Here is a 13,796-nt window from a genome sequence, read left to right on the forward strand (position 1 = left end):
ACTGCTTCATGTTTGGGGTCCAGAATTCTGTGTTTCTTCTTTCAAGTTTTTATCTTGAACATAAAAAATACTCAAATCTCTATCTTGACTTAAATTCAGCAGTTGTTAAAATTTTCTGCTTTTGCATTCTACCGTTTGCCACTATACATAGTTTGGATGGATGGATGGATGGATAATTTACTCCTTTTCATTAAGGCACTTAATAATCTGTTCTAATTTGTCTCCATCACTGTTTCTTCATGGTGTACAGTTCCCAGGATTAAGGTAGAAAGGAAAAGCATATGTTTAGTTAGAAGGTTATTCCCACATATAACTGTCAAATAGTTCTTTTTTATTGTGAAATCGTGTCAGACATATGCCTATTTAAACAAATATGTACCTTCTGAAGACTAGTACGAACCCATCACTCCTGTTTCCACCACCCTGTAAGAACTAGATTAGGAGGAATATCAAGCCCCTGTAGGCCACTACTGAGCACTTGCCCCACACTGGATCTCCATATGAAACCATTTTCCTGAATTTTGTGCATTCCTTAACATTTCCTTAAAGTTTTCCCCATATATGTATCAGAAAAAATATTGTGTTTCATTTTTCCACTGTTGAACATTCTTAAATGATATATATGTGTTCTCCAGTGGCCTTCTTTTTTTTTTTTTTGGTTAGTGTCGTAGTAGTGTTGAGATTCATCTCTCTTGATGTGTATGGCTATAGTTTGTTTTCACTACAGTAGGCTCTTGTATCATATGAATGTAGCAGAATTTATTTATTCAATGTACCATTGATGGACATTAGGGATGTTTTGAATTTATTTTAATATGAACAGTGTTAACATTTTTGTATATACCTTCTCTGTAATGTATAAGAGTCACTTGAGGGTATATTCCTAGGAGTGCCCAGAATTTAAGATTCTAGAAAGGTGTGGTCATTTTCTAAATACCAGAAGTTACCATCACTGAAGGTATAGGATGCATTTCGTGTCCTCCTTGGTTGGTCTGTAATTGGGTCTGGCTTTTTGATGTGCCCCAGAATACTTTTTTAGCCTTTAAGACGCATAGGACTTTGTACAACTAGCTGAAGTTCCAGATGTGAGTGGAAATGGTACAAGGTTGATGGTATTTGACCCATGCTTGGCAAGACAGTCACGTGAGCTGGAAATCTACACACTGGCTTATGCCATGGTGGTATTCAGTGAGTCGACTCAGTATCCATATTGACTACTGTCTTATATGGTGATCTGATGTTTCTTCGACATACCTACTCTGCATTGATGACTTGCTACTCAGTTCGAACTACACAAATGACCACATTTTGTGATCTAATGAATAGGTCGAAACGTTGGAAAGAAAATCCAAAAGAAACTTTGAATTAAGAAGTACTTGATTTTAGCAGGGTTGACCATTTATGAGCGAGATGATATGATTAAAAATAATATATGGAAAGTGCTCAACCTGTTGTCTGACATTAGATTAGCATTCAGTAAATAATAGCCTTTGTTGATGTTCTCCTTGTTAATTGTTACCATCCAGAACTCAAATATCTTAAAATTCCTTTCCCTGATAATAACTATTTTTTTTTATTATCTTGAATGAATTCCTGAAATCTCTCCCCACCCCTTGTTTCAAATCCCATCTCAACTTCTGGTTTATTTCTCTTGAGTTATTCTCATAATGTTTACATATATCTACTGTTTATTTAAATGAAATAAGCTTATTTTGGTCTCTTAAAACATGCCTAGTTTGAACTTAAAAAAAAGGGGTTTTTTTTGATGTTTATTTATTTTTGAGACAGAGCATGAGCGGAGGAGGGGTAGAGAGAGGGAGACACAGAATCTGAAGCAGGCTCTAGGCTCCGAGCTGTCAGCACAGAGCCCAACACGGGGCTGGAACTCACGAGCATGAGGTCATGACCTGAGCCAAAGTCGGACGCTCAACCGACTGAGCCACCCAGGCGCCCCTGAACTTTTGATTCCTACCCTCCCCAGTCCCCACCATTTTCCCTACCATCTTCCTCTCTAGTTCAGTTAATGGCATTGTCATCAACTCAGGTACCCTGGCCTCAACACTGACACCCAATCTTGACTCCTCTTAGTGCATCAGAAGCTCCTGCAGGTTCTGCTTCTGACCACATTTCACCCTCTCCAGTGTTACCTGCCTGTCTAAGCCAGCATCGGGCTCACCTGGATTGCTGCTGCCATCCGTCTTCACTGCGTATTTCCACTCTTGCCCCCTCAAGATAAAGTATAATCAGATCCCATCACTCCACTGATGAAAGTCCTCCAAAGATTTTCCAGCTGCAGTTACAGCAAATCGCAGATGTTTTGCCTCAGCCTTCAGGTGTGATCAGGCTTGTCTCCATCTCTTCCCTCCGTTCTCCTCATTCCTTGTGTCCCAGTCATACCTGACCTCTTTGTCACCCTTGAGTATTCCGAACTCAGTGCCACCTCAGGGCCTTTGCACATATTTCCTGTTGTTCTACAACTCTCTTCCTACATTTTTAGTGTAATACCTCCTTTTGTAGTTCAAATAGTTCAAAGTTACCTCCTGGGAGAGGCTTTCCCTGAACCTCCTGGGACTGCCATCCATGTTTTTCTTAAACTGTTTACTTTGTTTCTTTATAACTGTGCTACCTGAACTGAAATATTTGTTACTGTGTTTTTAATCTCATGGCACTAAATTAGAATCTCCAGCATGATGGGCAACTGTTTCTCTGGTTTATTACTGTATTTTCAACATCTATAGTAGTGCCTACACAGTAGGTGCTCAGTAAATATTTGTTGAATTAATACAAAACTTAGTGAAATGTAATTCACTTTACAAATGTAATTACAAATGTAATTGAATTTGTAATTGAAAAATACAAATGAGGGGCGCCTGGGTGGCACAGTCGGTTAAGTGTCCGACTTCAGCCAGGTCACGATCTCGCGGTCCGTGGGTTCGAGCCCCGCGTCGGGCTCTGGGCTGATGGCTCAGAGCCTGGAGCCTGTTTCCGATTCTGTGTCTCCGTCTCTCTCTGCCCCTCCCCCGTTCATGCTCTGTCTCTCTCTGTCCCAAAAATAAATAAACGTTGAAAAAAAAAATTAAAAAAAAAAAAAAGAAAAATACAAATGAATTACAAATGTAATTCAAATTACAAAATGTAATTTTTGTAGACAAAAATCACAAAATGGAGCATCCGGGTGGCTCAGTTGGTTAAGTATCTGATGATCTCACGGTTGTGAGACTGAGACCCGCATCAAGCTCCACATTGAGCATGAAGTCTGCTTGGGACTCTCTCTGCCCCTCCCTTGCTTGCTCACATGTGTGTGCTCTCTCAAATTAAATAAATAAACTTAAAAAACGCCACAAAACCTGTTACTTATATTACTAAGTAATAATGTATATATAAGTTGGTGTAAATATATTAGAGCTTTAAAACATTTTATTTTTAGTACTCATTAGAACTCTTCAAAAATGTCAGCCAGGTATATAGGTCTTTTGTGAACACATTATTATGATTTGTCTCAAATGTAAATTATGTGACTATCTAAAACTAAATTTAAATTTACTATCTGTATCTAAATTTAAACTTATGTATTTGACATGTTTTTAGGTCTCACTCCACTAGAATATAAGCTTCAGGAGTGCCCATCTGGTTTGCCGCTATACTTTCTTTATTTTCCTGTATTTTAATTCCAGTATAGTTCACATACAGTGTTATATTAGTTTCATACTGCTGTATTTTCAACATCCATAATAGTGCCTGATACATAATAGGTGCTCAGTAAGTATTTGTTGAATTGATGAAGGAATGAATGAAAGGTAACTGACAGCTAAAAAAAATTACAGATCTTTACATGTATCACTAAGTCGTAATAGTAACCATACATATATCTTAAAGTATTAAAATGTTTTATTTTGGGGGTGCCTGGGTTGGCTCAGTCGGTTAGACGTCCAACTTTGGCTCAGGTCTTGATCTCACAGTTCGTGAGTTTGAGCCCCACTTCGGGCTCTCTGCTGTCAGCACTGAGCCTGCTTCAGAGCCTGCTTCAGATCCTCTGTCCCCTTCTCTCTGCCTCTCCCCTGCTCATTCTCTCTCTCTCTCTCTCTCTCTCTCTCAAAATAAATAAACTTTAAAAAATGTTTTATTTTTCAGGACTAATTGGAATTCTTCAAAATGTCAGGTAAATTTTTATGAATAAATTTTAATACGCTTTATTTTCAAATGTGAATTGTGTGATTTTTTCCTAAAAAATTGGAGTTTATTTCCTTTTGAGGTTTATTTATTTATTTGTTTTTAGCATTTGGAGGAAACTTGTATATGTTCATTTATACATGTGAACATTTCTATCTACCTTTGGCAGAAAAGGATTAAAAGGAAGTTACGTGGGCACGTATGTACTGAAAGATCTCTCAAATATGTGGGGAAAATAAAGTAAAGGAAACAAAAGTAAGAAAGTAAATCTGCAAAGAGGAGTATAATCTTAATTAACCTGTGATGACAGTCTGCCCGCATAGAGGAGGGCTCAAAAGCAGGCCTGCATTTCCCAGCAATGCAGGAGATGACAAGGCAAGAAACACCACATTTATGGGACTTGGGCTTTTCTTGCAATAAAAGTCAGTTGGTGAAGAGATTGAGAATTTTTCCTTGTAGGGAATACAAGGAGACCTTTCTCTGATTGCAACAAGAGGACAAGATAGCGTCATGGAAAGCGAATTCAGTTCCTCCCTTGCAGTATTTACAGCAAGCAAGGTTGCTTTTACTGAAGAGGTAGATTAAACCACCTCTAAATGAGTTATGTGTGGTACCACTGCATTGTAAGCCATTACGTATTTATCATGTTATGTTTTGAATTCATTTAAACACAGTCATTTTCCAAAAGAGGTTAGGGAAAAAATAAGATTCACTCTATATATGACTCTGTTCTCCATAACATACAGTGGGGAAAACAGTTTTTGCAAATGTACGAGGAGTTCAAGTAGGTGGGAATCAGCATGAAGTCAGCCAGACCACTAACGTAAAGGTGTGTTGCTTTGATCATAGCACAATGTGAATAATCACTTAGTTTTTTTTTAATCTATAGTCAGCCTGAAAATTCATCAATACATATTAAGAGGTTAAAAGCTAATATACATAAAGAATCATGTGTCTTTAAAATATAGTAGTGTGTTTCATAGTTAGATTCATGGATAAGAAAAAATGAATATATTCTGTTACTACATTATCACTTCCATTGTAAATCATGTCCCCTCTCCCTTTCCCAAGGTGTGATCCCCACAGCCCCTGAGCAACCTGCAGATGAGAAGGACGATCCGATAAAGTCTCCTGATCAAAGGCCTGATGCACCTCCTGACTATAATTCCCATTTTGTACCAGGTGAGTTAATATTCAAAAAGGTTCTTTTCACTTCTCCAGAAAATGATAATAGTTAAGATTGCTTTTAAGAGTAATTAATTGAGTGATTCAGTAAATAAGTATTGGAAGCTTCCAGGGTGCCAAGTAGTTTACCAGATGTCAATTAGAACATATTTGTGGGCTACTGAGGAAGGAGGTTGTACAAATCCTGATGGCATTCTCTTTGCTCCGTTATGGAAACATGAAGAAGATGTTGTAGGGCCAAGATGACAGTAACTGGCTCTAACAAGGATTTGAGGGAAGACCTAACTGAGGAAGTCAATTTTTTCTGGCTTGCTGAGGAGTTTCTCACTCAAAGAAAAGGAGGAAGGAACCATGCCTGGCAGAAAGAATTATCTGTACATGGCTAACAGGCACATGAAAAAATGCTCCACATCACTCATCATCAGGGAAATACAAATCAAAACCACAAGGAGATACCACCTCACACCTATCAGAGTGGCTAACACGAACAACTCAGGCAATTGTAGATGTTGGCGAGGATGTGGAGAAAGGGGATCTCTTTTGCACTGCTGGTGGGAATGGAGACTGGTGCAGCCACTCTGGAAAACAGTATGGAGGTTTCCTCAAAAAGGTAAAAATAGAACTATCCTACAACCCAGCAATTGCACTACTAGGTATATATCCCAGGGATACAGGTGTGCTGTTTTGAAGGGACACATGCACCCCTGTGTTTATAGCAGCACTATCAACAGTAGCCAAAATATGGAAAGAGCCCAAATGTCCATTGATGGATGAATGGATAAAGAAGATGTGGTGTATATATACAATGGAGTATTACTCGGCAATCAAAAAGAATTAAATCTTGCCATTGGCAACTACGTGGATGGAACTGGAGGGTATTATGCTAAGTGAAATAAGTCAGAGGAAAACAAATATATGACTTCACTCATATGAGGACTTTAAGATACAAAACAGATGAACATAAGGGAAGGGAAGCAAAAATAATATAAAAACAGGGTGGGGGACAAAAACATAAGAGACTCTTAAATACAGAGAACAAACAGGGTTGCTGGAGGGGCTATGGGGGGGGGTGGGCTAAATGGGCAAGGGACGTTAAGGAAGACACTTGTTGGGATGAGCATTGGGTGTTATACATAGGGGATGAATCACTGGAATCTACTCCTGAAAACATTATTGTACTATATGCTAACTAAGCTAACTAACTTGGATGTAAATTAAAAAAAAAAAAAAAAAGAACTATCTGTACAAAAGCATGAGGTTATGAAGGTCTGGTATGAGACATGCATGGGACAAATGCAAGAGAAATGGAGGTAAATGGCCTTGGGTGCTAAGGAGTTATACTAATATCTTTCGAAGTCTGAATTTACTTGTTGGTGACTCAATGAAATGGATGCTCATAATGTCAGTAGAAATTTGAGTCATTATAGTCTTTTTAGAAAGTGGGGCACCTGGGTGGCTCATTTGGTTAAGCATCAAACTGACTGGTTTCAGGTCAGGTCTTGATCTCGTGGTTTGTGAGTTTGAGCCGTGCACCAGGCTCTGTGCTAACAGCATGGGGCCTGCTTGGGATTCTCTGTCTCTGCCCCTCCCCTGCTTGCACTCTATCAGTCTGTCTCAAAAATAAATAAACTTTAAAAAAGAAAGTAATTGGGCAATGTGTAAAATTTTTAAAATTAGAAATACACTTACTTTTGAAGTAAGGAAGGAAATAAGATTCTACATAAATACATTTTAATGACTTAGAAAATGATGAAGTGTAGCAATATTTCTTTTTAAAAATTTTTTAAAATCTTTAGTTTTGAGAGAGAGAAGGGGAGAGGCAGAGAGAGGGAGACACAGAATCTGAAGCAGGCCCTAGGCTCTGAGCTGTCAGCAGGGAGCCCGATGCGGGGCTCGAACTCACAGACTGTGAGATCATGACCTGAGATGAAGTAGGACACTTAACCGACAGAGCCACCCAGGCACCCTGCAATGTTTCTCTAAATATATATTTAAGTGTATATTTAGAGGTGGAAACCATTGAGTTAGTCTGTGAGAGAGGAGAAGAAACTTCAGTACCCACAGGATCATGGTAAAAATGTTGTTTTGGCTCTAGACACAAGATCCATGGAGCTCAGTTAACCTGTGCCCTTGAGGTGTTTTCTGAAAACAGCAGGGTTTCCTTTTCCCCTTTCCCTCATAAATATGCATGATGTGTAGATCTGGTCCAATATAACCCCTCATTACTAGCTCAACTCCTAAGTCCACAATGTTGACAGTCCTAAATTATAATCATGCTATATCTGACCATTTCTCTAAATTTACTTCAGTGACTGTCAACATGATCTACATAATCTATCTTTGAGAGAGCTTGAGCAGGGGAGAGGCAGAGAGAGAGAGGGAGAGAGAAAATCCCAAGTAGGCTCTGCATTGTCAGCTCAGAGCCTGATGTGGGGCTGGAATCCACAAACTGTGAGACCATGACTTGAACTGAAACCAAAAGTCGGACACTTAACTGACTGAGCCACCCAGGCATCCCTCTACCATTTTTAAGTAACATTGATTGTAACCATGTTCTGCTCATCTGGGAAAGTGTCTTTTCCTCTGTATCAAAAAAAAAATTATCAAGAGACTAGGATATGTCATTTAAATCAAATGACTAGATAAATTGAAAAACATCATCTAGTAGAGCATACAACTGAATTTTCAGTTATGAAATATAGTAACAAAAATTCATTGTGATCGCCACCTAGTGGCTGAATTATGTACTTAATCTATGATGACAGATGCAAATTAGATCCCTGTAATTAACATGAAGGAACTTGAACTACTATAAAGTATTTGTCTTTAATGCCCTTAATTCCTTTTACTTTAAGCCTCTCTTAGCCCCCACCCATATCAGTCTCCTGTGGTCTGAACTTGCATTTCCACCTGCCTGTAGACCACTTCCCCTGGAAGGACCCCAGATCTCAAGCTAAGTGATCTGCAATAAAGCTTGGGTGTCTTGCTCCGGAACACATTCCCTGTTTTGTTTCTCTCTTCTGGAGGCCACAGGGACCCATGTCAGAATGTGAGAATCTTTCCTCATATCCAGTCTGTTATTGAGATGGGACTGTCCATTCAGTGTTGCTTGTTAGACTTCCTACATTGCCTTCTTTCGGCCCTCCCGCAGCAGGCACCTCCTGCCTAACCTAACCTCATCCACAAAGGGTCCAAGTGTAAGTCTGATCGCTTCACTTTCTCTTTTACTGGCGTACGGTTTAGGTTCTTTGAACAGCGTATAGATCCTTCATAATCATCACTCCCTCCTTCCTTTCTAACCTTGTCTGCTCAGTCTCCATACATAACCTTGCCCCCCTGCAATTATGGGTTTCCCCTGTGCAGCTGTTCATTTTGCACCTACTCCCTGCATAAAACCTTTGCCCATTGTGGAGGTGCCGGCTGGGTCTAACCTGTCAGCACTAGCCCCACAGGGTACCTCCTCTGCCTAGGCTAGGCACTGCTCCTCTATAATCTCTTCGCACACTGTGAATCCACGTCTGATCGCACAAGTTACTTGCTTCAAGATAACCATTCACTTTTTATTTTTTAATCTGTGTATTTAACACAGAACTGAACGTCCTTGAAGACAGATGTGTCTTTCTACCTCTTTCTGTTTCTAGCAGCAGGCACAGCAGCACATCCTTGAAATGGGCTTGTGGCATGTTTCCCAAATAAAGGAATGCTTGATTTATTTCATAGCCTTGTTCTCAGTGAGTATCGGAAGAAATAGTTCTACAATTCATGATGCTCATGAGTGGGGTTTTTGTGAGTAACCAAAATGTCCCAGACTTCATGAGCTTCAGAAGCCACTCTCCCCTTTAATTCCCAGCTCACCAGAATCTGACCCTCTGTCCAATTTGCCTTGCTCAAAAAGTGTCATCTTTCTTTATTTCTCATCCCAAACAACTTCTGGAAGTTTGGGGGAGTGTCCCTTCCTGGTGGTGGTTGGTCTCGTCAGCATTGGCAGACCCCAGACCACTGCTTTGCCTCTATGCTGGTCACCTCTTACCCTTTCCGAAGCCAGCTTTCTGCTAGCTAAGCTGTTTTTTCCTGTACCATGACATCCCACAGGAGGGGTGTGTGTGTGTGTGTGTGTGTGTACAGAACTTAAGGCCTAAAAAAAAAAGCCACCAGCTAGAGTTGCTCTTCCAGTCTATAGTGCCAAGGCCATCCATAGAGTCCTGTTTTGGATGTTCCCAGCCTCTACCTAGCTTTTGATCTAAAGGGAGTATTTTAATTAAGGGGGCATCTGCAGTCAGAATGCTTGAGTTTTAATTCTGACTGTGTCACATATTGACACCATTGATTCTTTAGGAAGTTACTTAACCTCCTTATGCCTCAATTTCTTCCTCTGTAAATTCAGGATCATAATAGTCCCTACCATAGAAGGGTGATGTCAAGTAGTTAGAACAGTGCCTGGAACATAATAAAGCTCAGTAAATATTAACTATTCTCCCTCTTACAAAAATAGTAAACATAGTTTCCTCTAACATGAGTTGCTTCCTAGGGTGCATGGTGTTCAGTACCTGGTTCTCTGGGCTCTCTGAGAGAGAGTATTCTCCACCTTAACCTGATCTTTCAAATCTTTTAATTCTGTAAGAGTGACCTTTTCAAAGAACAGCTACTAAGGGACTGTTTCCATTTTTCAGGAAATATCAGTCCCTGCCCTACACAGCTGTGTGGCATTGCTTTTTGATAACAAAAAGATACCAATTCCCCAGTCTGTAGACCCACAGTGCTCAACGCCTGGGTTACTTTGGGAAATAGGACACCATCAGTGGGGTTCAACATCACAGCCCAAGCTTAACTATCTTCATCTTGTTCCCTTTAGCATACTTACTTAGACATGAGGTGAATCCTGCCTTCTAACACTGCTTGCTGTCTTTTGTACCAACATCTAGTAATTTTTGAGCACATGTATAAGAAAACACAGATACATGCATATATGCACATTATAAGCAGTAATTTAATAAATAGCAATTTTCAGAGACACTTAGTTTAACCTATGTTTAGATAAGATTTGTTTTTTGCCTTTGAGGAGAGTATCCACAAAACTATTTCTAACCATGGTGAAAACAAACTTCTATGCATCATAGTTTTGTAACGTTGTCTCCATCTTTTCCATTCTAGAATAGAATCTTTTCTTTCTTTACATTGGTTAAACAAAAGGGTCTTTAAATCATTGGCTTTCGAACATTCTTTTTTTTTTTAATTTCTTTTCTTTCTTTTTAAAGTAATGTCTACACCCAATGTGGGGCTCAAACTCACAACCCCAAGATCAAGAGTCCTATGCTGTACTGACTGAATCATCCAAGTGCCCCCTCAAGCATTCTGGATGACAACCTACTATGACCCACAGTAAATATATATAAATATATATGTAAATATATAAATATATATATATAAATATATATACACACATGTATATGTATATATGTAACAATATTTATATAATATTTATTATATATATGCTATATATAACATTTCACCAAGCAGCACTCAGTTCAGTGAGTATACAGCATACAGGCAATACAGTTTGATTTTTTTCTTTTTTACTTTATTCTAATGTAGTAAATCTTATTTTAAAAATTGCAATTGTGAATCATTAAATTGATTTTACAGCCCAGTAATGTATGTACAGATTGTAAAATGCTGTATTAAAACAATGTTTCTCAGTTGTTAAGAATTAATGAAATAGCTATACCTACATAAGAGAAAATATACCTTAAGGCAATAATTGTTAATAGAGTTTAAGAACATTTTATAACAGAAGTGTCAGTCCATCAAGAAGACATAACGATTGTATACATCTAAAAACAGAGCTCCAGAATATATGAAGCAAAAATTGACATAATTAAATGGCAAAATAGACAATTCAATAGATACCAGTTGGAGACTGCAGTACCCCACTTACAGTCATGGATAGAACAACTAAGCAGCAGATGAAAGAGGAACTGGACGCTGTAAACAATATTATAAAGCGAACTAAACATAGACATATATACAACTGTCTACCCAACAGCAATAGAATATACATTCTTCTCAAGTGCACATAGGACATTCTCTAGGATAGAGCTACTGATTAAGCCATAAGACAAATCCCAATAAATTTAAAACAACTGAAATCATATAGATTTCACAATGGACTGAAGTTAGTAATCAATAAAAATAGAAGGAAATTTGGGAAATCTGAGGAAATTGACACACCCTTAAATAACCAAGAGCAAAAAAAAAAAAATCACAGGAGAAATAGGAAGATACTTTGAGATAAATGAAACCACAATATACCAAAGCTTATGGGATATAACTAAAACAGCTTAGAAATTTGTAGCTATCAACATCTACATTAAAAAGGAGGAGGGGCACCTAGGTGGCTCACTTGGTTAAGCGTTCAGCTTTGGCTCAGGTCATGATCTCATAATTCATGAGTTCCAGCCCTGCATCAGGCTCTTTGCTGACAGCTCAGAGCCTGGATCCTGCTTCAGATTCTGTGTCTCCCTCTGTCTCTGCCCCTCACCCACTCATACTTTATCTCTTTCTCTTTCAAAAATAAATAAACATTAGAAAACTTTTTTTTAAAAAAAGATCTCAAATCACCAACCCAACTTTCCACCTTAGAAAGAAGCCAAACCTTAAGTAGGAGGCAATAATAGAATTTAAAGTAGAGGTAAATAAAATAGTGAAAAAGAAAAGCAGTGGGCCACATGGACAAAACCAAAAGTTGGATCTTTGAAAATATCAACAAATAGAAATCTTAAGCCAGACTGACCAAGAAAAAACATAGATTCAAAATATTAAAATCAAGAATGAAAATGGAGACATTGCTAAAAAGCTTACAAAAATGTAAATGTATTGTAAAAGAATACTGTGAACAATTGTATACCAACAAATTAGAAAACCTGAAGAAATAGATTCCTAGAAATATACGAACAACTGAAAGTGGCTCCAAGAAGAAATAGAAAACCTGAATGGAGCTATATAGCAAGTAAAGAGATTGAATTAGTCATTTAAAAATTTCTGATAGGGGCGCCTGGGTGGCTCTGTCAGTTAAGCAACAGACTCTTGATCACAGCTCAGGTCATGATCTTACTGTTCATGAGTTCAAGCCCCACATAGGGCTCTCTGCTGACAGTGTGGAGCCTGCTTGGGACACACACACACACACACTCTCTCTCTCTCTCTCTCTCTCTCTCTCTCTCAAAATAAATACTTAAAAAAAAAATTCGGACAAAGCCTAGGCCTGGACAGCTTCGTTAGTGAATTCTACCAAATGCTTAATGAAGATTTTAATACCAGTCCTTTACAAGACACAGAACAGTGAACACTTCCCAATTCATTCTGTGAGGCCAGTATTGCCCTATTAGCAAAATCAGAAGAAGACTATAGAAAACCATAGCCTAATATTCCTTATAAATATAGATGTAAAAATGCTCCACAAAATACTAACAATATAGTAACCAAATCTAACAATATGTAATAGGGATTATTACCATGACCAAGTGCAGTTTATCCCAAATATGAGATAAAGTTGGTTTGTCATATGAAAATCAGCCCATTATGTACCATATTAATGGAATATTACTACAAAAATCATATGATCATATCGGTAGATAGAGAAAAAGCATTTGACAAAATGAAACATCCCGCATGATAAAAAACACTCAACAAACTAGGGATAGGAGGGAACTTCCTCAACCTAATAAAAGTCATCTATGAAAAACCCACAGCTTAACATCATGCTTAATAGCAAAAGCTGAAAATGTTTCTCCTAAGGTCAAGAGCAAGACGATATCTCTTCATGCCACTTCTATTCAACATTGTATGGAGGTTTTAGCTAGGACAGTTTGGCAAGGAAAAGTAATAAAAGTCATGCACATTCGAAAGGAAGAAGCAAACCTATTTCTGTTTGCAGATGACATGATCTTATATATAGAAAATCATAAGGAATGCACACACACACGTACACACGCACACACAATTAGCACTAATAAATGAGTTCAGCAGTAGGAGTATTAACCAGTGAATTTCCACTTTGGAAAACAGGGTGGCCGTTTCTTCTAAAAGTTAAGGCTAGTTTCTCGCTCCTAGGTATATACTCAAGAATTGAAAACTTAGGTTCACACCAAAACTTGTACACTAATTTCACAGCAGCGTTATTTACAAAAGCCAAAAAGTAGAAATGACCCAAATGTCCATTGGCTAATTAATGGATACATAAAATGTGCTATGTCCATGTAATGGAATATTACTCGGCGATAAAAGGAATCAAGTACTAGTACATGCTACAACATGGTCACTTGAACCTTGAAAACATTATGCGAAGTGAAGGAGACCTGACACACAGGCTATATGTTACATTATTTCATTTATATGACATGTCCAGATTAGGCAAATCTGTAGTGACAGTGGTTTCCGCAGGC

The 13,796-nt window shown here is 38.3% G+C and overlaps 1 protein-coding gene across 4 annotated transcripts in view; it reads left to right on the forward strand.

Moving 5' to 3' along the window:
* LOC122491889 (phospholipid scramblase 4) overlaps window positions 1-13,796 on the forward strand; it is a 58,187-nt gene that overhangs the window by 24,629 nt on the left and 19,762 nt on the right. For 2 of the 4 annotated variants that reach the window (XM_043595202.1, XM_043595201.1), the window contains 3 exons: window positions 2,142-2,333; window positions 4,132-4,159; window positions 5,242-5,352. In XM_043595202.1, coding sequence (XP_043451137.1) covers window positions 4,153-4,159; window positions 5,242-5,352 — 118 coding nt within the window. In that variant the 5' untranslated portion in view covers window positions 2,142-2,333; window positions 4,132-4,152. Of the gene's footprint in view, window positions 1-2,141; window positions 2,334-4,131; window positions 4,160-4,628; window positions 4,688-5,241; window positions 5,353-13,796 lie in introns of those variants that run through there. The other 2 variants (XM_043595200.1, XM_043595203.1) reach the window with 2 other exon arrangements.

This window comes from Prionailurus bengalensis, chromosome C2 (assembly GCF_016509475.1).
Source record: "Prionailurus bengalensis isolate Pbe53 chromosome C2, Fcat_Pben_1.1_paternal_pri, whole genome shotgun sequence".
Classification (NCBI taxonomy): domain Eukaryota; kingdom Metazoa; phylum Chordata; class Mammalia; order Carnivora; family Felidae; genus Prionailurus; species Prionailurus bengalensis.